The sequence below is a fragment of the Gymnodraco acuticeps genome, unplaced genomic scaffold, assembly GCF_902827175.1.
Source record: "Gymnodraco acuticeps unplaced genomic scaffold, fGymAcu1.1, whole genome shotgun sequence".
Taxonomy (NCBI): Eukaryota; Metazoa; Chordata; class Actinopteri; order Perciformes; family Bathydraconidae; genus Gymnodraco; species Gymnodraco acuticeps.
Genome location: NW_022991340.1, coordinates 317,785 through 340,855, shown reverse-complemented (window position 1 = coordinate 340,855; position 23,071 = coordinate 317,785). Strand labels below are relative to the sequence as shown.

The window sequence follows — 23,071 nt, the reverse complement described above, 5'->3', positions numbered from 1 at the left end:
GTTTGTTTGAATATGACTGGTTGTGTCACCACATGTGTTGCTTGCCATAATGGACTCCAAGGCACTGCTGCCACCAAGATATCCTAATGAAACTGAATGTTAACACAGCTCATACGGATATTATAAAATCAATATCAAAACAGTAACAGCTTCCTTTAAATGTGACCTCATTTTGCAAATGCTGTGGTATCCGAACAGGTGTTTATCGTTGAATGTTTGTGTAGTCTCATGCAATTTGTATTGTTAGAGATCTAAATATGATATAAATAAGCTATGTATTAACCATGTACTGCATACAAATGGTTGATATGGTTATGTGCTTGAATTGAGTTGTTCCTTCATTTATATGGATACATTTGCAAACAACCTGGTGTGAAAATGTGCTTACCATGTACAGAAGAAAGGGAAAGGCCAGGAGAAATATCCAAAGGTAGAGGTGGAAGCAGTTGGAGAACGTGCTCTGGTGCGGGTCCACATACCAGCCTCCAGTGAGGGAAGCCCACACACCCTGCCGCAATATCTGAAGCGCTTGGGAACCCATCTTCACCTTTAGGTTTTAACCAGAAGCTAAAATGCTTCCTCCGAGGCCGTGGTTAAAAAAAAACGGTCCCAACAGTTCGAGCCACAGTATCCTGTGTCTAAGATGGCACTTCCATTGGGAATGGCAGGTTAACAGAGACTGTTTCATCAAGGACAACAGTTCTGTGTCTTGGATATGTACACTTCAGTTGAGGTCAAGAGTCCTTGCATATTCTTGAGCCAGTATGTCTTCTCTCCCTGCACCAACGCTGCCACCCTCTAGCCTTGCTGGGTAATCGGGTGAGGGACTTTTTGGCACATTGGAAACCCACTGAATGTATGAAAAAACATTCATCTGTAAGAAAGATCAAAACATTTTAAAAATTGCATTCAGTGGACACAAATGATTGCTCATAAAAGTACACTGCAAGTCACAAAAAAGGTTTAGATGTATTCAAAAATAAATAAACTGTCCATATGCACAAATCAAATCTTGAGTTAAACACTTTAAATAGTGTTTCTAGTTGTTTTGTATACTTTAGAGTACTTCCTTAAATTCCAAATGATAATAACGAAACATTGTGGATTACCTTTGATTTTCAACTGATCTTTAATTAGTCAAACTATCACCATATCAATGGGACTATATTTGAGTTTGATATAAAACGTTATATATTTGTTTCATGTATAACTTCTACCATGGATCAACCACTAATAACCATTTGAGCTGCTACTACAATAGAGTTGTAGAATGTATTAAAAACACAGATTAGAATGGCTTTAACTGACACACGCTAACGTTACAATCAATCATTACAAACTTGTTTGTCAGTCAATATCTTCTGTCCAAAACAAATCATCAGGGAAGCTATATAAAATAGTCGATATATCAATCAGATTTCAAAGAGGATGACAGAGCTTTAAACTCCCTTTTCTCATCTCCAGGCTAGTGTGCCAGCTAGATTAAGTTTCTGATTGACATTAGCAAGCTAACAGGCAATTTAGCCTAGCCCACGAATATCTCTGTGTATTTATTCTCCGTCAAATTCTAACTGTTCAACCAACAACGCTTTCAACCACCTCAGAGAATATAACAACTCGATTGGTAGCAGCAGCATAATACTGCAGACTGACTGACACACATTAAACATCTCTGGACTGCTTGACGCTAGTTACCGGCTAATGCTAGGCCGCATACATCAGCATTTCATCCTGGGTAATGTCCCTATCGTTAGCAGGGGAAATGCAACGCCAACAACAAGTTAGCTTATAACGCTGGTCGCTAGGCGATTGTTAGTTCCTCGTCGTTAGCTAATGTTAGCTTGATAGGTTTGATAATTGTGCTTACATTAAAATGTTTTCCACATTTGGCTCAAACCTTACAATTAGCATGAGTTGTCCAGCTTGGCTCATATCCTCCTTCCGCATCCAGTCCTTGCAAAATCTCAGAGCTTTCCTTCTCAGGATGCTAGCGAGCCTGTCCAAAAACTGTAGCTTACTTTTTGCTTGCGTTGGCTAACTTGTCATTTCTTCATGAGGGCCCCCCATCCTCTTTGGTATTAAAGGTTGACAGACATGCAGCGGGGGCGGAGGTCCTCTCTCATGACGGACGTTTCTTGGTGTAAACGGAGCCTATGTTAAAATGTTTCAACAAGCTAGCTAACTGTATAGCTAGCGTTAGCTAACAACTAGTTGACACACACGCACGGACCTACGCATGCACGCACGTACGCACAAAGAGCGATCAAGGGAGAGAGAGATTCCCATGGCGCTGATTGGTCGTATACAGTGACGCCATGGGAAGGGTTTTTAAGAGAGACATTGACATGAATTGTAGTTTATGCCATGAGTGTATTTTATTGATGTTTCAAAAGTTGTATATTTATTTTGGCGTCGCCCAAGTGCTTTTATTACTGAGACCATTAATGAGACATATTGTTTAAAGCACTTCATTCATACAGAGATGTATGGACAATGAGTAGGCCTACATGAACCGAGATTGTGGTTGTTGGAGCTTGAACATGCTGTCCTTGGTTTACCAGACAATAAAGGGTCAAGGGTCAGGATTAGAGGGGAAGGGATAAACACACGTTATAAAGTACCTGTTTGTTTCACGATTCAGGCAAGTCATTGCTAAATTAAAACAATATTTGTATCCTCTACTTCACCAACAATATTAATACAATAACAAAATAAGTCTCACTGGATCATAAGTATTGATGCAACAACTTGCTAACTTGCTAACCTTAAATGATGCATTATTGCTGTATAGCTTAATCTACTATAGATTATAGTAACATATGCTGTATTATTTTTAAATAGTAACTAAAGTTGTTAAATAAATGTAGTGGACAAGGAAAACATTCTTATCTAATCACTTATTGTTGAATGAGGATGACTGAATTACATACTTGACTGACATCTGACATACATTTGATAATGTATTTGGACAACCTTTTACCTATTATTATTATCATCCACAAAAAGCAGTATATACACTTTGTATATAGCACATATACTCTCAGAAATAAGGAACTAAATAAACAACTGTAGGATAAATACTTACTGTCTGAAGAAAATCTTGCTTGAATGTTGAGGGAACAAAGGTAGGTAGGAGCGGATGTGACATACGGGTTGTCATCTGGGTTTATCTTGTCATAGCTGTTTTGTTGAATTAGCCTTGTGACATTTTGGCAATGCTCAATAGTGGCTTCTTGTATCCTCAAACTACCCCTTCTTCATGGCCAATGTCAGCACATATCAGACATCACATAGACCAGACCTGCACTGACAATAAGCCCACAGGATTGTTCCCCATCTGTCTCGACACAAACGGCTAATGGGACAGGTGACCTAGCCTGCTTGAAATACAATCTGTCTAAATTCTTGTCTTTTGTGATAAACCTCATCTGCTCTCACAGGATAAATTATGGCTGCTTTAGAGGGGGGCAACTACAGTCTATACATCACTCTGGTGTTCAGTGATGTGGAGATAACCTTCCGTCCATCTTACAGTTCCTTGTATTCTCAGCAGGGGGTAGTAGAACAACACAAACCACGCTACTGCTGACAAGCATACAGATGAGTGTTTTCATCCGAGAGATGGTGGAACATGATCTTCTTTAAATTGAAATATGCAGGTCAGGTGACACATGTATCCATAACAAATTACTAATTAAATCAACCATCAATACATTGGACAATCAGAAGTTGTGCATATTGTCATTTGTTCTAAAGTAAATAATACCTATGCTGACCTATTTGAGACAACACTTGTTGAAAAAATATTCTTGTTCTATAGTCTGAAGCTTCAAAATATGGTCAACAACCTTTGGTATAGTACAGTATGTTACTGATATTGCTGATGTTAAATAAAGTAGACTTACTTTATGTTGTAATATTATAACAGAGGCTGTTAAATCATACATTTATATTCTCCTAATATTATAGTAGCTCCTTTACTTCCTAGTATGCAATGTGATAGCACCTTTTAGACCCTCTGCTTACTAGATGCCTACATCTTTCAAACACTCACATTGAACATTCAAGTTACTAGTGACTCTTAGTCTAGTCCTGAATAATAAGTGGCACTAACCATGGTTCAAAAGGCTTTATATATTTTTTCATTTGTCCTAATCTGCTTCGTTGAAATACATTTTTTAAGTAGAGTGGACCTTAACGACAGAAGGAAGTGTAGCGTGTAAGTAAACCCTTAAACATTTCATTCTATATTAAATAATGGTCATCTAGGCGTCACTAACACACCAGAACTACGCAGTGCCTGAGTGAGGAAGAGAGAGAGGAGATGATGATGAAACTCCGGTGTAAGACACGATTTTAAAACACATCATGACCTGCAATGTGTGAAATGCTGTTTCTTCATGTTAAACGTGTTAAACCATCTTGTTAGCAAAGTATGACCATTTTAAAATGACATCACTGTTAATTCTTTGTGTTTCTTTTATCCCAAAAGATTCACAACTCACAATGATTATCCCTAGTAGATAGATTAGTATATTATATTTATAAATTCCCCTGACCTTCAAAACTCTGTCAATTACACCTGTGTTTAAAATTTTTAAGACAAATAAGAGTACATTTTCTTTGTGAATCTACAAGAAGCAACACACAACACAGGTGTGTACAAAGTATATAATCAAGTGTATTTTCATCTTTATCCACGTTCTGTACACATATTAAGATCCATTTCACATGAACACTATACAATAGCAATGAGTGAGGAATGGAATAGAGTGCTGAGCAGCTCATGTTGAATGGCACTTTCATAAAAAATAACAGGAAATCACAGAGCATGAATAAGTAAATGTAGACATAACTCAACAGAGAAAATGGCTTTATATTTTCAGATCCATTGAGTAACAGATTCAGCACATATAAAATGCACAATGCAACAAAACATTGTTCCATCCTTGTGTTTTCTCTGCATAATCTGAACCGTCAAGAATGCAAAAACAGAAGATATTTGCAGCTTTCAGAGGAAAGTGTGCTTCTTGTCTGGATTTAAGTAAAAGGCAATCTAAAATGGTATGTGTTAAGAGGAGTGGTAACAAGATACATCGAAATATCAATACAATTCACAAACCTTCAATTATTCATCTCATAGAATAGTCTCTTAGTAACTGATAGAAAAAACAATACATGTTTGGCTGCTTTACAAGGAGTATTTATGTCTCAAATATACGTTTACATTTTCCATGTGCTTTTTGAATGATCCCGTGACAGTTTTGAGAGATCAAGCGTGAGCCAGCCTCTGGTGAGACGAGCTGCTTCTCCCTTTCCAAGAAGAAATACTTTCTCGAATGTGTTTCTGTTTTCCTACAGATCCCGTGAAGTTCGGGCGGCAGCGGTTCTGATAGAGTGTGAGGGGGGGGGGCAGAGCATCTCAGACGTTTATTCTTCTTCATACCTGTTCCCCAGCGGACACAATGCTTTTTCAATTGGCTAACCTCTATATGTACATACAAGCAATGTTTACAGAGAAATACCTTCACTGGTGTAGACTGACTTTATCACATTTATCCTGACTGAGATCTCACATAAATAACATTTCTGATCCATCATATTATAAGGTTCACTGGCCGGAGAGTGTTTCATAATTCCTCTTTTTGAATGCCGTCTTTTTCTCCAGGAGAGCTAAATATGCTTCATTTATGATACTGCACCAGCAACATAATACCAACTCTCATGGACAGAGGCAGAGTGACTCGGGAATTTGAAAACCACCTAACATAACAATGAGACTGCAGAGATGATGTCTAATCCAAATAAAAGTGCTTTCATTTCGAGTCAGAATAACTTGGGTGCTTTCTGCTCATCTACCGTAAAAATTCAATAATCTGCCCTGTTCTGCTTCATATATCACGATGGGGACATTGAGACTTGAGATAGAGCGTTACAAAGAGGTACAAAGAAGACATTTAGACAAATCTGTCCAGATGTTCTCGCACTTTCTCCACTGTACCATGCTATATACAAAGCCAAAATGGGTATAACTCTTCATATCCTGTTGAAAACATTTTTAGAAAAAAATGATACACTAACAAAGAACAGGTGAACGCAGACCGGGTGCACATTATGACCCGGAGAATTATTCAGATCTTGTGGTGTAGAGGAGGATTTTTATCATTGGGCAAACCTTGACTTTTGAGAAAAATGAAAAAAGCAAGCCTCGCTTTGTGCAGTTGTTTTTTGTGGCCTGTGAAAATGTCTCTGATGGTCGACCGGGGAGCGAAACGAAAGCATCATCTCTCTCATCCTCTTGTCTCAGTCCACACTTCTCTCCTACTCCGCTCTCAGACGTAATATTCTTTGTCTTTGTTCTTTTTGCCCTTTGTGTTTGCCTTGGCCACAGAGGCCGTTGCTGTGCTTTTGTCTTTGATCACTGCTCCGTTGTCCTCCACAGTGGAATTATTGGCAAAATTGTGGCCCTGGTCTGACTGGTAGGAGCCCTCGTCCCGGTTGCGGTACTTGTACATGGCATAGAGGAGTATAAGGATGCAGAGAGCAGCAGCAGCCACGATACCAACCACCATCCCCGTGGTGCTGCTGGACTCCCTGATCACCTCCACGGCACCCGGCTGGCTGTTTTCATCAGAGGCTGCGGGGTTGGCTGTGGGCACATGGGGAAAATTGGGGGGGTAAGTTAGTCCTGGTGTGTTTCGGGAAGAAGGAGGAGCAGGAGGCAGAAGCACCTGGTCACGGGTGTTCATTTTGCCTGCGGGGATGTGGAGCTTGTCAGGGTTGGTGGTGGGAACATAAGGAGGTAGGGGGCGGGGTTTCTGGACTCTACCCTCACCATCGGTGGGAGGTGGAGGAAGAACTGTCCTGTCAGTGACCATGGGGGAGTTATTTTTGTAAAAGTCCTCGTCATCCGATTCTGTCATCTCCCCAGAGCCGAAAGCCGACACCTCCACAGGGTCACCACAGTCTTCCTGGTCCGGGGGGCAGGAAGGGTGAGGGGGGAGTATTAGGGACTCTTTGGTGGTGTCAAGTGGGGAGAGGAGGGTAGGGGGAGGAGGGATGACGGGGTAACGGGTGGCGATAGATGGGGGCTCAAGGGAATCCACTGTTATAATAGGCAACACTAATTCACCTCCTAAAAAGGAAACAGAAAAGGTAGGGGATCCTAAATTAGAGCGGCATTACAATTTTAATTCAGGCAGTAAACTTGTGCTCATTAAAATAGAGGCACAATCTGCTCATTACGTACAATTTTACTGAGGAATTAAACTAATATTAGCTGGCTTATCAGTGTTAGTATGAATAATCATCACACATATTATGATTCCTCTATAATCAAGAGTATTCACAACATTCGGCACAAGAAGAGACTAATTCATTAAAACCACCTTTTTCTTAACAACCTACATTTCTTATGTGGAGTGTGTGCGCACATAGTGTGTGTAGCATTATTCAAATATAGTACAAGAACATTAGAGAGCTCACATGTAGACACAAACATACAAGATGATCCCTGAAAGGCGGCAGCTAAGTGAAGAGCATATAACAAACATAGCAAGTAAGAAGAAAAAGCAGAGTAAATTAAAAGGACATGCTGCTGTATAAACATCTGAAGGCGTGCTTAGGGGGTCAAAGGAGAAACACAGGCAAGTTATTTTATGTATGAATCACACATGGAATATTCTGGCCTATGGCTTTCAATGTGTGTGTTCTGTACATTTGTATTCCTCATCAAACAACCCCCTCACATATATAGCTGTATTTATATAGATATTCTTCTGACTTCTTTTGCATTGAGCTTTGACTCTTAGGTCAGAATGTCTTCTGGTTGTGGAGGAATATTTGAGTATGTTGTTTTTTATGGCCACTCGTTTCTCTTTCATCATTATTTGAGTCACACTTTACAGGGCCAGTCAACAACAAACAGTTCTGATAAGGTCATATTAATAATTGAAGCAGCCATAATAAGGGCAGACTCCTGTCTCAGCTCCCCAGCTCATTTCTGTCACACAGCCTGATCTACTGTCCACTGTGTTCCCCACTTAATGACTGCGCTACTCTTCCATCCAATTAGGTGAGTTACTGACATGGCTTAAAAGCTAATGCACCCAATGAATTGATACCAGTGGAGACTGTAAGAACAGCGGTTCAACAACGCTTCTGTATAAATGAAAGCTGCACAAACATGAACTGAAAATGGAAAATTAATAATGGCTGCCTGAATTCAATGGGTTTTGTCTTGGTGTGTGAGAGCTGGACGCCCATGGTTTATTTTCTCTGTGGCTGACCCACCTGTTCCTGGTTCACACTCTTCCAGGTCTTCATCATCACTTGGACACTCGGCTGATGCCACCAAGATATCATCAGAGTTCTGCGGCTGAAAGGCAAAGATAGAAAAAGTGTTGTTTTTTTACAAATATAGAGTCATCACGTTCCCATCATCTAGATTTGTGCTCAGCTTGTATTTAGTCTCGCTGGTTGACTGCCCTATTTGAGGGGAAAACTGCAGCATACAGCACTGTGCCACTTTCGTGTTTTTTGTTGCTTGGAGCCACGCTACTTAGACTACAAACTCAAAATGTGCCCATATGCAGCTGCTTTTTATCCTGCACCCCTGTGGCTGAATTCATGTGTTTACACAGAGTACTGCTGATGGAGAAGGATTTCTCAGTAAGCAGATGTTTTTATTAGATTCTATATCATTTGCTCTTTGTACACTTCTTTTTTATTAACATTAAAAAAAACAAATTCTAATAAGCTAAATCAGTGAACATGTCTAAATTGAATTTTAGGTCGCACAGTGGACTCAGAATACCTGAGCAGAGCGGGGAATAGATGGTTTGCAATTGGATTATTCAAATGAATTGAAAATACAGAGAAGATAATTTAAGGGAGCCCGGACAAAATAATTATAATGAAAAATGCACTCTGTATTTTTAATAGAAGAGACAGGGGATTTTTTTTAATGAAATCTCAGGACTTCAAATACAAGCGCTAAAATCCTTCCAATTTGGCAAGTTTGCAGCATTTTGAAAGCGTTTGAAATGTTGGTTGGTAATGTTGACCAGTCTGGATGCATGTCTGATCCATGCGCTCCAATTCTTAAGGATTCAATACAAATATATTGAAGCATGAATGCTATTATTATCCTAGCACACTTGGAAATAAAGTGAAATACGTGATGCATTTACAATCAGTGGGACCAAACCTGTCGTAAGAATGCATGCACAGTTAGCTAAAGGATTTAAGTAGCCTATCATTTGAATAATTATGGAATTCTACAAATGTGTCAGACATTCGAAAACAAGGGACATTTGATTTTAATGATTTCAGGGTCAGAATCCTTTTAGCCTCCGGTGATTATCACATGCATATCTAAAGGAGGTAATTGCTGTTTGATTTTAATTTAAGCTCCAACAGCAACTTCTGACATGATTACACAAAAATGATAATTTATCTTATTATGAGTACTCATGTGCAGTTCCACCCCTGCACAATAAACTGAGTTTATCTCTCTTTATTTAGAAAATACGAGTTTATTTTTACAAAGGTTAAGGCCATTGCCAGAGAGGAGAATTGAGGGATCAGATTTGTGTGCTGTATGATTGTCATTGGTTATGTGATTGTATCTCCTTATTTACTCCTGATAACCCAGGAGCTTGAGTGCTATACGTAAGACTTCATTGTCCCCATAATAAACATTTCCAACCATGAGCAACATATGGAGAGACATTGAGTTATAGATAACATAGGTGAGTTTCTCTAAGACTGTACAGTTAGTTTAATACAAGAACAACATGCTACTTGAACCCCTGCTTTCAAATAGGGCAAAATACACAAATAGATTGAACATATCATTCAATTTTGGTTCCAAAATACTCCTTATTGTATGATTTTGAGAGGAAAATGACAATTGACTGATAAATAAAAAGGTGAATATTGGTTGACCCCAGTGTGAATGCTCTAAAATATGAATAAGGTCGCTGTAAATAGTTTGGGAAATGTTATAATATCAAATACGGTTTGTTTGAATTAAATAAATTAGATGGCACTTTTTCACTACTATCTTAAGTTGTTCACATGCACATTCATTATGAGCTATGTTTGGGTCAGAACCATTTTAAATACTATGGAAAAACAGAACAATGTAAGGTCTTAATAATTCTTAAAATATTTGCAACAATATTAAAAAAATAAAGCCCAATCTCTACAAACCACTTAAAAAAACAGATGTATTTGATTGATGTTCTGTTACTGAGCCATTTTAATATCCCATATGTTTGATTTCCCTGAAAAGTGGCCAAAACAATCCTCATCTAAGTTACTAGCCCACAACTTTTATACTCTATCTGACCTTTGAGATGCTCTCGCTCAAGCTGGGCGACCTCTGTCTGCGGGTGGTGGTCGTAGCCATGGTGGTGGTGGTCTCCATGATTGTGGTGGACATATCGGACACTGCCAGCGGGGTGGCGGAGGTGATGTCGGTGGTCAAAACAGAGAACGAGTCTCCGACCAGACGCAGGTTCCCCTCCGCCTGAACACTGGGGTCGTTCTCTGCTGCCAGCTTGAGCACCTGGAGACCGTTGTAGTAGAGCCCTGAAATCTGACCCTGGAAGGGTCGATCCTTGTCGTGACCGCCAATTTTAATGGCTGCCTGGCTGTTAAAGATGGTCAACTGTCTCCCTGAAGTTACACAGACATAGAGAGAGCAAGAGGTGGAAAAAAAAGGAAGAGAATAGTGGAGCAGACATACAGAAGTCACACGGGAGAGCTTGCATAGGAACATAATTTGAACCAGGTGGGCTTTTGTGATTATAACATCATACTTAGTCATATATTTAAAACTTAATTAGACGCTAACTTTAAATGGGGAAGGTTAGGTATTAGCAAGGTTATTATTTAGACTTTACACATGCAGGTTACAATCAGAGGAGGGTTATATGTTTAGGCTCTTATTTAAGTGTTTTGATTGGACATGTTGAATTATCCCGATGTAAGCAGACGGTCTGTGGGTGTGGTAGAAAGAAATGTATGTTATATTGCTGAGTCATTGCAAATTCATCTGTTGGATAACTCCAAAATGCCAACGACATCTAAAAGATTGGTAAACACCTGGGATATGCTTTTTGGGAACCGATTCCGGCTGGTTTTGTTGGATTTAAGAGAGATAACCAATAAGGCGCTGTACAACCTTTTTCTAATGGCAGCTTGGGTATAAGCAGCTTGTGGTGAGAGGGTTTAACAAGCTCACTCTGTGTACTCTATTTCCAGGTTTCAGTACTAATAAATACATTTATCTAAGACAACAGAATGTTTTTTCATTCATCACTAGAGGAGAATGAGCAGATGTTTTTTCATCACTCAGCTCCAGAACAGATGGTGCTAGGATGCAAGTCTTATGGGTTCTTTCTGAAGAGATGGGCACATTATTAACATGGTAGTGTCGCTATACTTTAGACTGTAAAGCTTAATGACAATAAAAGACATCCCTCCCTTACACTGACTTCATCAGCCATTAGGCCATTGATGCATGCTGTGCTCTGGGCGCCATGATTGTTTCACCTCCTGAAAGTGGCCAATGATATCTAATCTAACAGCAGGACTGTCGGCAGCCTCCCTGATAAGCAGTGTTACATCAGAGGAGGAGGAGGGCTCCAGTAATGGGCCCCTCTCTGGAGAATGCTTATTAGCAAAGTTATTGGCTACAAACAGTGATCTACTGTCTAAACATCAGCTTGGGAGTCTGATGTGGTTTGTGGTGGTACAAGATAAGGTAATACAAGGTTGCAGGGAACACGAAAGGGAAAATAAACTAATTTGGTGAGATAACATCCAGGAGTTTTTTTTTTTTAAATGTTCAGTTTAGGAGGAACGAGACTATGGCGTCACATGTTAGTTTCAATGGTGTTCATTGGAGTCTTTCACCCACAAAATGATCATTTGTTTTTCAATTATTCATCCCGTGTAGCCTTGAATTTGTGAAAAAACATGGTTTTTCTTGGATGCCTCCAGGGTGAGAAAAAGGTCTGAATGCATTGAAGGGAAATGGAGGACCCGTTTACGAACTCTCACACATCGCAATCAAATCCAATTTTCATTTATCCAGGCATGCAAGAAAATACATGTTCTTTCAAAACGTTAAGATAACACGGGGTAAGTTATTGATATACAAATAGTCATTTAGTGCGTAATGTTTTAGTTCCATGTAAATGTTACACAGCATATTAATGATATTTTATGTATAGCAATTACACACAGTATCTAATTACACATTAAGAGGGACGATAGAGGGTTAGACAAGGGTTATGTTTTTTTAGGTATTCGGTTTAAATCTTTGTTAAGGTGCAGCTTATCCACAAGGTTAAGGATGACAAAGAATAAATGGCAAGTACGCCATTCCCCTTCACTATGAAATTAATTTTGAAGTCCACTTAAAGCTATATTGTGGTAATCATAATCAACAGGCAATAGAGAGTCAAATTAAAATGGATGTTTACATCTGGGTCACTTGTCACCCTTGTCTTCTGGCACTGCACCTCTCATGGGGAAGAGTTATTTAGTATTTATTTCAGGGATTAATTATTCATCAGTTTATTTTTTACCTTTATCGAGTAGCCACTCGTCAACTACCCGACCAAGTCTGTATGGGATTCTTTGTCTAGCAATAGCCAGTCGTTCATTATCATAGTGTCCTTCAAAGAATTTGGAGAGACAGATTAAAGGTTAAAGTCTGCAAGCTGAAAGATCACATGGTTAGAAACAGAGTTATAATGGCTAACAGGTTTAACAAGTTATCAATTTTAACCCAGCTGTGAGTTAAAAGAAACTTGTGCTTTACTTAGTGTTATCTAGTTATTACGAGTAGCAGAGGTTGTATTAATTAGAGTTTAGGCTATTTATAATGTGCTGCCCTAGTTAGAGTTATTTAGTTATTTTTTAAGCAATGCATGATTCCAATTGCAGTCAAATTTAAAATGATTTTAGGTACTGTATAAAAAAGAAGTTAGTTATTTCAGGTAAGAAAGCATTAAGAAAAGCAGCCACTTCAACAAATACAATCATTTAGCATTTAGACAGTGATACACATTCTGTAGTTGCAGCCAAAAATACATTCACAATTGACTGCAGTCATTACAGAGGGCTGAAGTCTCACCCCACTCCTATTCCACAATGTACTTTCATGATATACTGCATTAAATACAATGGGAGCAGTAGTTGTTTAATTCTGAACAAGATTTTCAGACTAAATAAACAAGTGGATAAACAGTAAGCTCCATCATCAAAACCTATTTCTATTGATCTATTAAACGCCAAACTACATTGTGGAATCAGGGCTAATAGGACTTCCCCTCTCTATATACCACATGCAAACACAGAAGAGTAATTCATCGCAAACAAACGTCGACAGGAAATATACTGTTTGATTCAAAGTATAAGAATTGCCCAGTGTATACTAGTTCCATAAATACGTTTCATTCAGTCTTGTGTTGATTTAGAAGAAGACCTGTCAATCATCAGCCACACTGTTATGACTTTACTGTTGTTGACACTATTTATAAACTACCACAAGTGTAGGGTACCAAATCCATGTGGAGTAGGTTTTCTAAAACCATGTTTAATTCACATCTTCTGTATGAATATGTAAATAAACTGATACAAACGAACAAAGAGCAGTTTGAAGTCAGCCATGTTGTTGGACAATAAATGAATAAAAAGGATTAGGATTACAGTTGAAAACGGAAAGGGAGGCACAGTAAATAAACGGTGCATGAAAATTGAATTGAAGCTTACCTAGGCTATTTTTTTGTCTCCTGTTAGACTAAATAAAAAAGCAGGTTTTAAAATATGTGAACCATTCACAGAGCATTTCGAGAAATGCAAGCAGAGTTTTTGCATTTTTGCCTCACACAAAGGTCGTTGCTTGGTTTCCGTGTGAAGGCAACAATAGTTATAAATCCTTATACACTTAAAGAAACGTTACGTTACGAAAAACACAGCTTCAGAGCAGTTCCTGTGACAATTACAAAGTCTTTTTTGTGCAGGGCTAGCATCCACAAAAGCCTCACAAGCATTGTGGAAACTTGCCTAAGAGGTTATACTGTATGTACACTTCACTCAATTAATTACAACTATTACTCTATTTTATACCCATTGCACAATTTCTGGATTCAGATGCCATGAGCGTGTGTGCTTTAAGCACCAGCTGCAGAAGGGACTCGGTTTCCTCCCGCTCCGCCAGCTGGAGCACCTGTTCTAAACAAGGTTAATTGGTTCAGAGCAGGTTAAAGCACAGCCGGTCGTGATCACATTATGAACGTTGGGTTTTTTGGTCTATGCGTATATGTTTGGTATGAGTCTCTCAAAATGGATGAGCTTTGAACTTTTTGTACAGGGAAAAAGATCTGTGTGAAAGGCAGGGGCGGCGGGTGCTGTAGGCTAGGGAAGGCTAAGCCTTCCCAAATATTTGTGTCACTGCATCCTGGTAAAATACAAATATGATGTAGGCTATAATGTCTGTGTCTTTGACATTAGCGCTGCTAGCCACCTGTGTCCTGTGCTACGAAGCCAGTTCAACATACAAACTAACAAACGAGATCTCGCTAAGCGGTCCTACGACGCTGGTTATCAACTCGGTAAATCAAGCCAGGGTTTCTCTCTCCAGCTGAGAGCGCGTTCACGTGAAAGGGGCGGGGTTAGCGACATTTCACCAATCACAAATCACAAACAGGGACAAGTGTACTGACAGCGCAGCGTCATACTTCATTAATGAAAAGTAAACTAATATTAGACAAATATGAGCTTTAAACATCCATGACTTAAACATATAATCCAGGATACAAGCCACAGAGTTGCTGCAAGGTGAATACAGAACAACTGGTTAAAAAATGAGTGTTTGAAAGCGTATAGTTTTATGATATCACTGCCCGTCTAAGACACGAGTGGATCTGACTTTAATTACATTTGACTCGAGTGTTTCGTCAACATAATGTGTTGCTTAAAATAATACTTCTGCAAACAGTATGTGACACTGTAAGTGTTGCACAGCCAGATACGGCTGGAGAAGCTGACTCAGATAAGGAAATATATGATATATTATGATATTATATGATCGATGATCTGATTGATGATGTAATGATAAGTGCGACACATCGGCGTCTTCTCTGCATATGGTAGTTTAAACTGTATTTCCTTTATCCTGTAATATGACTTGAGAGATTTAAACTCCGCACACTGAGTTGATCTCTTTTCTATAGACGCCGGAGGCGGGCAGCGTCAGGTAAAAAAAGTTATTTAGCCTTCCCAAACCTGAGCCTCACGCGCCGCCTATGGTGAAAGGTGCATCCTATCTTCTCCATTGTGTTTGTTTGTCTGTGTGCCTGGGCAGATATAATCCACATTGAATATGCAATGCCATGAAGGTATTTGGATTTTCCAAAAACACTAAACCAGAATAAAATGTGTATATAATATAATTTTGGAGTATGGAGTAGGTCATTTGTCTTAGGACATGAGGACACTTTTATCCTCAGGCAGAGTTACTTTAATTATGTACATATTTATGTATAGCATAGTATTTTATGTTATAGCATCTGATTAAAATGTAAAACACATATCCATCATTTTAGAGCTGAGCCTTTTATCTGGCAGAAGACAGTGTAAATTCAGCCAAATCCATCAATATGCAAAACGGACGTTATGGTAAGGTCACCTTGTTGGTGTTTACAAGTGGCCAGATGAATATGGATTTAAGCATGTTCTCAAGAGAATTGTAAATGTCAACAATTTATCAGCTGAACCGACAGCATCCACCCGGGTTAGTTAACACTGCCTCTATAGACCTGGAACAGGCTAATAGATCAACCAAAAAAGATACATATTCATTTAGATTTACATAGTAATTGAACTGAAATTTGTTTTTGTGCTACCTATGGATATCTTTTTTGTACTCACAGACATACTGCTTCACTTACTTTTCTCATCTGCTACTTTTTTTCCCAAGTGTCTGGCAGACTGGCTTCAAAAACGACAGCGGCTAATGAAAATTATTTCATTGCTAAACATACACAAGGCAGCTTGAAGCAAATGTATCAATTTCAGCTTATTACATTTGTTTGAGCAATATGGTTATGTCCAGTTGTATGTGTGTGGCAATTTAATAGAGAGCTCACAGAGTGATGAAATAACTAGACGGGAGAGCTGAATTAAAATGAGCCACTGGGTAAATTGCCAATCTTTTTTTCTCAAACAGTAAATTTCACAAGTGGTCATTCAAGGATTTATGTTCGAGAGGCAGACGTGCAATCCTCTCTCGTTAATCCAGACGCTCCATGCCAACTCTGTATGTATCGTATAACCTCATAGTGAGGCCAATCAGTCTTACCTGGTGGATATCGCTCAATAACCGGATTGCTGTCCACCTGGAGGGTAGCATTGCCTCCGCTGCGTGTGAAGCGCACTACATGGTACTTGCCGTCATTTACAATGACAGCAGGCTCATCGATGGTGATGTCATCTGTCCCCACGTTGAAGATGACACCAATTTTTCCTTCATCCTGCAGGTAAAAAACAAAGAATGACACGTATTTCCCATTTATATTCACTCCAAACGTGCAGCCTATAGAGTTTCCGTCGGTTTCAGGGTTGTGGAGCCAGAGACATTGTTTAAAAGCGTATCTTTTGTGACATGAACAGTATGTTTAGTTCTCTCTTCAGGGTTCAGTATCGTCCCCCCTCAGTGGGCAGCTCAGGTTTCCTGATGTGGATCTCTCCTGACAGAATCCTTCTGTTTCTCTTTTGGTTGACCAACTTTTCCTCCTGCAGCATCTCCCTGCTCCTGCCATCCTTCTTTAAAGATCAAGGCTACTTCTCAAGTAAGCCTTTGGGTGGCACTTATAAGAAACGTGATAAAAACTGCATGTGGGGGTGTCAGTGCCTGTCTGAACTTTGTTCATCAGCCGCCTTGCAGTGTTTCTAAAATGCAACACCAGGTCAAAGTGCTAAATGTGTGGAGACATGTGTGTGTGTGAGCAACACATAGATCACAGAGGAGCACACACACTCTGCTCACTAAGCTGTGCAATATGGCCTGAACTGTTGTTGTTCATATCCTGATAACAATATATATCAGAACATATAGCATGTTTTCATGTAATTGAACAACTAGTCCATATGAAATAACTACATATTAATGCCTATTGTTGTTCATTTTTGTTTGATTTAAATTATTGTTATACTATATTTCCAGCTATACAATGACTATTAAGATGTCAGTTTGATTTAAGCAGAATAATTGGGTGTAGGCACACAGCTAAAACAATAAAGCTTAACGTTTAAATTATGAAAATCCTGCAAATCCTCTTCAAAGTTGAAATAATAACCATAACAATGCAGATATAACCCTGTCCTGCTTGCTATTATCAATTAAGAAATCATAATTGTGAATCACGATATCTCAATATAGAACCTCATAACAATATGATTGTACTGTAAGGCAATAAATTAACATTTTGAATTATCACCGAGCCATCTACAAACCAGTGGACTGATATAGCCTTTGTACTACGATGAAACACACAACACATAAATAATCCTACCATGAAGAGAGCTCATTAATCACTACAGTATGACCCGGAACATGACAGCCTGAAGGTTAAGTGTGACAATAAAAGTCGACAAACCAAATTACAATGTAATTCATTGGCACTCATAACACAAGTGGTCAAGTGGTTATGCAACGAGTGCCTGTTGTACAGTATGTCTTAAATGCAGGATCGTGTGCACATAATTAGAAAGTCATTAAAATAACGCAATATTAATAATAAGCCGTGTAGCTTCCCTGATATCATTCAGCTGTTTAGTTTCAAGGGCCAAGAGTGTGCAGGTTTTATTTAAACAGCTGGTTGCACTATATCACAACTTCAACAAGAGAGGCGAGAAGAAGTAAATATAGAAATAGGTTGTTTATTGAAATGAAATACTGCATACTGAGGCGCCTGCATGGCACAGGGTGGAGACAATATTTACAGCCCATATGGATATTAAAAATCTCCCACACATTTATAATAATATGACAGATTTGTCCTTTCTCTCTGGATTTTAATACTGCATTACTCATTGAAAGACCGAAACATTTCTTTCTGTAATGTTGGCTGCTATTGTGTGAAGTAAAACCTGTCTCGGAGCTTTTCTCTCAACTGCTAATTATATGTAAAATCCTTCCGGAAACCTTTTCAATTTGAAATAATGATTCATGCTGACAAAGTTGGTGTGAGGTAAAGAAGTCTGAAGAGACCTTGAACGTCCTATTAGTAACGTCACTTCAATCTTGAGAAATGTACCACTTATTTCACATTAAGGAGCTCTATCTCTAAATAAAGACCTTCATTTTGGAGGTCAGTAACAGGTCGATGGCTCTTTCAATTGTCTTCCTGTCATCACTTGAAGGTTGTTAGGAACCAAGAAGGAAACAAATGTGTTTATGACTCATCAACTACAGCTGGATAATCTAACTCACACAAGTCAAAAGGAAGATGAAACCCTTTCAGGACAAATGTCTGCCCACTCACAGTTACTCACATTGACACCGAGTTAATTACAGTCAGCTTTAGTCAGTGCTTGAATTGGAATGAAAAAGGTGCCAGTACTCTAAAATCAGCAACTTTTTCAAGTCAATTTTATATATACAGCCCACAAACAAGAATGTGGCTACTATAATGCTGGTGGGTTTGTCTCTTTACTACTGTATATTTTAGAAAGGTTCACTGTACTTAACATTTGTTATGATAGGCAGCGGATATGGCTAAAGCTCAGTAAGGTCAATATTAACTGAAAATATAGCAATCAAAGTCTAGATCTTCTGCTGAAGACACATGAAGCAGAGACCTTTCAGGTGAGAGCCCCTCTGGTGGTGTTCAACATTAATGACAAGGAAACAAAGCTCTGGTCAGAAGCATTTTTTATAAAAAGCTTTAACAAAATTAAGTATTTCTGTACATTTTGAATGCAATCTAACTTTCCAACTCAGAAAACGAAAAACGAAAAAGTGCCAAAAGTCTTCTCACATGGCTGAGCTGCTTTGCAATATACTTCACCACTGAAGAATACAAATATGTATAAAGTAAACTATGATGCAATCTAACTTTCCAACTCAGAAAAATGATAAAGAGCATGAACAAAGAACATGTAAAAACAAATGCAAAATTTGCACAATCTAAAATGAGAAACTGTAACTGCAAGTAACAAAGTCTGAGCCATGGTAAAGAGTTACATTGAACACCAAGCTGATCAGATAACTCCCTGGTTGGTCTGAAGTCCTTCTATCTCCAGGATCTGTACAAATCGGCACATTATGCCAAAAGTCTTCTCACTGGGTGAGCTGCTTTGCAATATACTTCACATTGTTAGAAAAGGCTCCAGAAGGCCTTGGGGACATCAGTATCAGGGGCTGGAGCTGGACTGGACATCAGCACTTCTCCTTCCCTTTGCCAGCCAGGACCTCACATACTGTTCCGGATTGAACTGTCCTAGTGATGGTCCATTACATTTAATGAAAACCAGGCTGGACAGTCGGCTGACAGAGAGAGCATTCCTTTTTGCAGTAAGGATATCGTTCATGCAGCTGAATGCCCGCTCACACTCACTAGTGGAGACAGCGATGGTTCGGACTGCTTTCAGTAGAGGCTCCATGGCAGCAGGTGTACGGGATGCCCTGGTTTCCTTGTATTCGCGAAAGCCCTGAACAGTCTCTCTTCTGTCCACTTTCAGCACTTCGCACAAACGTAACACCTCTACGTCCCCATACTGTACGTCTAACTCCTCTTCAGGCCAACTTCCAGGATGGATAACTTTCATGTCCTGGATTAGCTGATTGTCCCGGGCCTCCCGGCCATGTAATGGGATTTCTCTTGTGCTGACATGAGAGGAGGTTGTGGAAGTCATTATGTGTCTCAGATTCTCTACCATACTGCGGAAAAACTGACCTGCATGAATCTGTACAAGCCTGCCATTCTCACGCAGGGCAACACCCTTGAAGGACTTCTCAGCTAGAGCTGTATGAACTGTAGTCATGTGTGGGCCAGGCATGGTGACCATGGATTCAAAAACTCGTATTTCTCGAGTTAAGAGCCTATCTGCTGTAGGCAGTGTCATCTCTCTTTTTTGGAGTTGCCGAGAGAGGTCGCTGAGCTCTGTGAGCGCATCGTACATCAGTCCCAGATTGCTGACAAACGTTGCAGATGTGAGCACATCATCCAGGCCCTTGTACTTTGCTCTGTCTCTGGAATCCCTGCTCGTGTCGTTTGCAGCATTTGTGAAGTGATCATGAAGCACTCGGTAGTTTTCCCAGACTGCTCTGACGCTCCTTTCACTTGAAGCCACCCAGTGGATGGACAAAACACGCCCTATCACCAGGAGACGCTGTCCGACTGCTTGCGCACACTGCGCTAACTGCCTCTGATTTTTGGGGGAGGCATGGAACAAGGAATAGATTTTGTCAAAAAAGATCTGGAAATGATTGAGCCCTGAGACCTCCTTGACCACATCCCCAACTGCCAGCTCTAGACGATGATTGGAGCAGTGCCACACAAACAGGCTTGGGAATTTACTACACAACTGGGTAGCAACGCCTGTTCTCTTCCCTAGCATGACTGAAGCCCCATCACATGCAAAAGAAACGAAACACTGACCTAAAAAGTCCTCGTTAAAATCTCTTCCAAGACACTCCATTAACGCCTTTGTGATGTCATCAGCCGTTGTTCCATCCAACTCGATCAGCTCCCAAAAAAACGTTTCGGGCTCAGCATCAGCTAATGCTGAGCGTAGACACACAACAAGCACCGTTTTACCACTAATAGTGGTAGATTCATCGACCAAAACACAGAGTTTTCTTTGGTTTTCTGTAATGTCTTTTGCCATTTTTTTCTTCAGCTCATGAGCTATGTGGTCGATGATTTCGCCACAGGTTTTATTGGAGTGCAAAGCCCTGCCCACGTTCAGCCCATTCAGTTTCTGTACATTCAAATCAATTGGCATGTCTGTGAATGGCCGGCTATGTTTGCCAATTTTATATGCCGTTCGAAAAACTCTGATAGTGGTGTCTAATTCAGATTTATGCATAGACTGCACTTGATGTTGAATAGTTTCACGTGAAGCAGATGTAAGGATGTCAGCAGCTTTTACATGGGCTTGTGATTCTTTATGTTCTTTGATTTTTTTTCTCAGGCTAGCTTGTTGTTTGCCCTTGTCAACACCGAAATGAGACACTGCACACTCACCCCATTCAGTTGACAGTTTCAGTCCTTGTCCAGTGTGTATTCCCAAAGATTTGACATCTCTGCATATCCGACATCCTAGCTTCTTATCTTTAAGAAGGAGCCATGCATTGGTCTTGCAAAAATATTGCACCTGGTCCGTTGTCCAGCAGTCAGGTGCATCGCTTTGCCCGGTGTTGGTGGTGGCAGTTGCGCCAGCAGCAGCTAACGTTAGAGGCTCTGGAGGAGGCGGCGGAGCTAGTGCTAATGCTAATGCACTAGAACTTGGAGCAGGAGGATCAACCAAAGAAAGCTCCCCATTAGACACAATTTCCAACACAGGCACAGCATTCTCTGTATTTGAAGTTTCTTCCGGCGACAACCGCTGTCTTTTTGCACTTTTATTAATCCACGCTAACATTTTAGAAATGCTAATTTGTGACGTGACTTGCTTTCCTTCTCTCGGGGGCGTGCCTGCTCTGTTCTATCACTCTACATAGCCACCCACTGGGTGGGAGTTGCACTGCATAAACACAACACACGTGCATCTAGGTATGTAAATTGTAAAGCATTAAAACATGGTTTTACTAACAGTTTTCAGTATGTTGTTACTTCGGCATTATTATTATTATTATTATTATTTTGAAACGTGTATTACTATTAAATCACGGTCAAATAGGTTAATTTTGACATAGTCGTTTCCACCACAGTATTTACATGGAGAAGATAAGCCCCGCCCCCTCTCCAGCACGTTCTGTTTGAATGACAGGAGTAAACAGCTGACAGCCGCTATGAAACTCCAGTGGTTAGAGCGATGAGAATGTCCGTTCGGCACCTCATGACGCATCTACTGAGTACCGGGCGGCTGTATATATATATATGGATGTATAATAAGAACGGCGGGAGAGTGTTGAGTACTGGCACAGTGCATGAGTACCGGAGTACCGCCAGCATGCCGGTACTGAGCAAGAAGTGCCGGTACTCCATGGGTCAGAACCAGAAGTGCCGGTACTCCGTACCGGTGAGTACCGGCCCAATTCCAGCACTGGCTTTAGTGAGAATCAGCAGGGTCACCAGTCGTATTTTATCATAAAAATGTATGGTGAAAAAACACACTATAACCTTTTCTTACTGTATAATCCCTATATCATCTGTAAGACATCTCTCTTATATTCCTGTCTTACTTACATCTTGCGCATGCTGTACTGTAACTGAGGTTTAATCACTCTTCCCAAGAAGCAAACTGATGAGTACTCATTATGAAACTTCAGTGTAGTGCAGTCTCAGGTCGAATTCAGTGCATGTCCTCTGGACCACATTAACATCTCCAGGGTCCAAACCCTCTTTAACAAAGGAGATGCTTCTATTGTGCTTACTTTGCAGCACATCACAAAACAGCCCCAAAGCACCTTCTGACAGCTGGCAAAGCATCACTGCTGCAGCCCAGTTTTGATAAACAAAAGTTTGGCCTTTCCAGGTCACTTTTTTTCTTAGTGCCCATGTGTTTGGGTATCAAGCTAGACAGGCATATATACTCATGAAAAGCCACGCAGTGTCCCACCTAGCTGTTTTGACAGCAGCTCTGACAGAAAAAAAAAACATTTCTTGGAGTATTGTCTGTTTCCATCGGAGCTTCAGAGCGCTGATTCATTTGAGAGGAAAGGAAGGATTTATTGTTATATCCACTGTTTGAAATGGTACTTACGTTGCTATGGTTACGGCAGGCGATGATAGCGCGGTATTTGATATTTTCATACTGATATTTTTGTAACTCTGGCTTTGTAATAAAAAATATGGCTAAACGAAAACATCCAAGCCTCGCA

At 39.9% G+C, this 23,071-nt stretch overlaps 2 protein-coding genes across 17 annotated transcripts in view; both read right to left on the bottom strand.

The window, feature by feature from the left end:
- Positions 1-2,242, bottom strand: part of LOC117562672 (pecanex-like protein 3) — a 28,325-nt gene extending 26,083 nt beyond the window's left edge. Inside the window, 2 exon segments of the mRNA XM_034240528.1 lie at positions 389-874; positions 1,903-2,242. Of these exon segments, the coding sequence (XP_034096419.1) occupies positions 389-541 (153 nt within the window). The 5' untranslated portion in view covers positions 542-874; positions 1,903-2,242.
- Positions 2,243-4,856: 2,614 nt separating this feature from the next.
- The window catches only part of LOC117562664 (neurexin-2-like), a 153,731-nt gene continuing 135,516 nt past the window's right edge, over positions 4,857-23,071 (bottom strand). For 11 of the 16 annotated variants that reach the window (XM_034240500.1, XM_034240503.1, XM_034240495.1 and 8 more), the window contains 5 exons: positions 16,382-16,553; positions 12,603-12,692; positions 10,355-10,683; positions 8,293-8,377; positions 4,857-7,135 (listed from right to left, as the gene is read on the bottom strand). In XM_034240500.1, coding sequence (XP_034096391.1) covers positions 6,333-7,135; positions 8,293-8,377; positions 10,355-10,683; positions 12,603-12,692; positions 16,382-16,553 — 1,479 coding nt within the window. In that variant the 3' untranslated portion in view covers positions 4,857-6,332. The remainder of the gene's footprint in view (positions 7,136-8,292; positions 8,378-10,354; positions 10,684-12,602; positions 12,693-16,381; positions 16,554-23,071) is intronic. The other 5 variants (XM_034240507.1, XM_034240508.1, XM_034240510.1 and 2 more) reach the window with 1 other exon arrangement.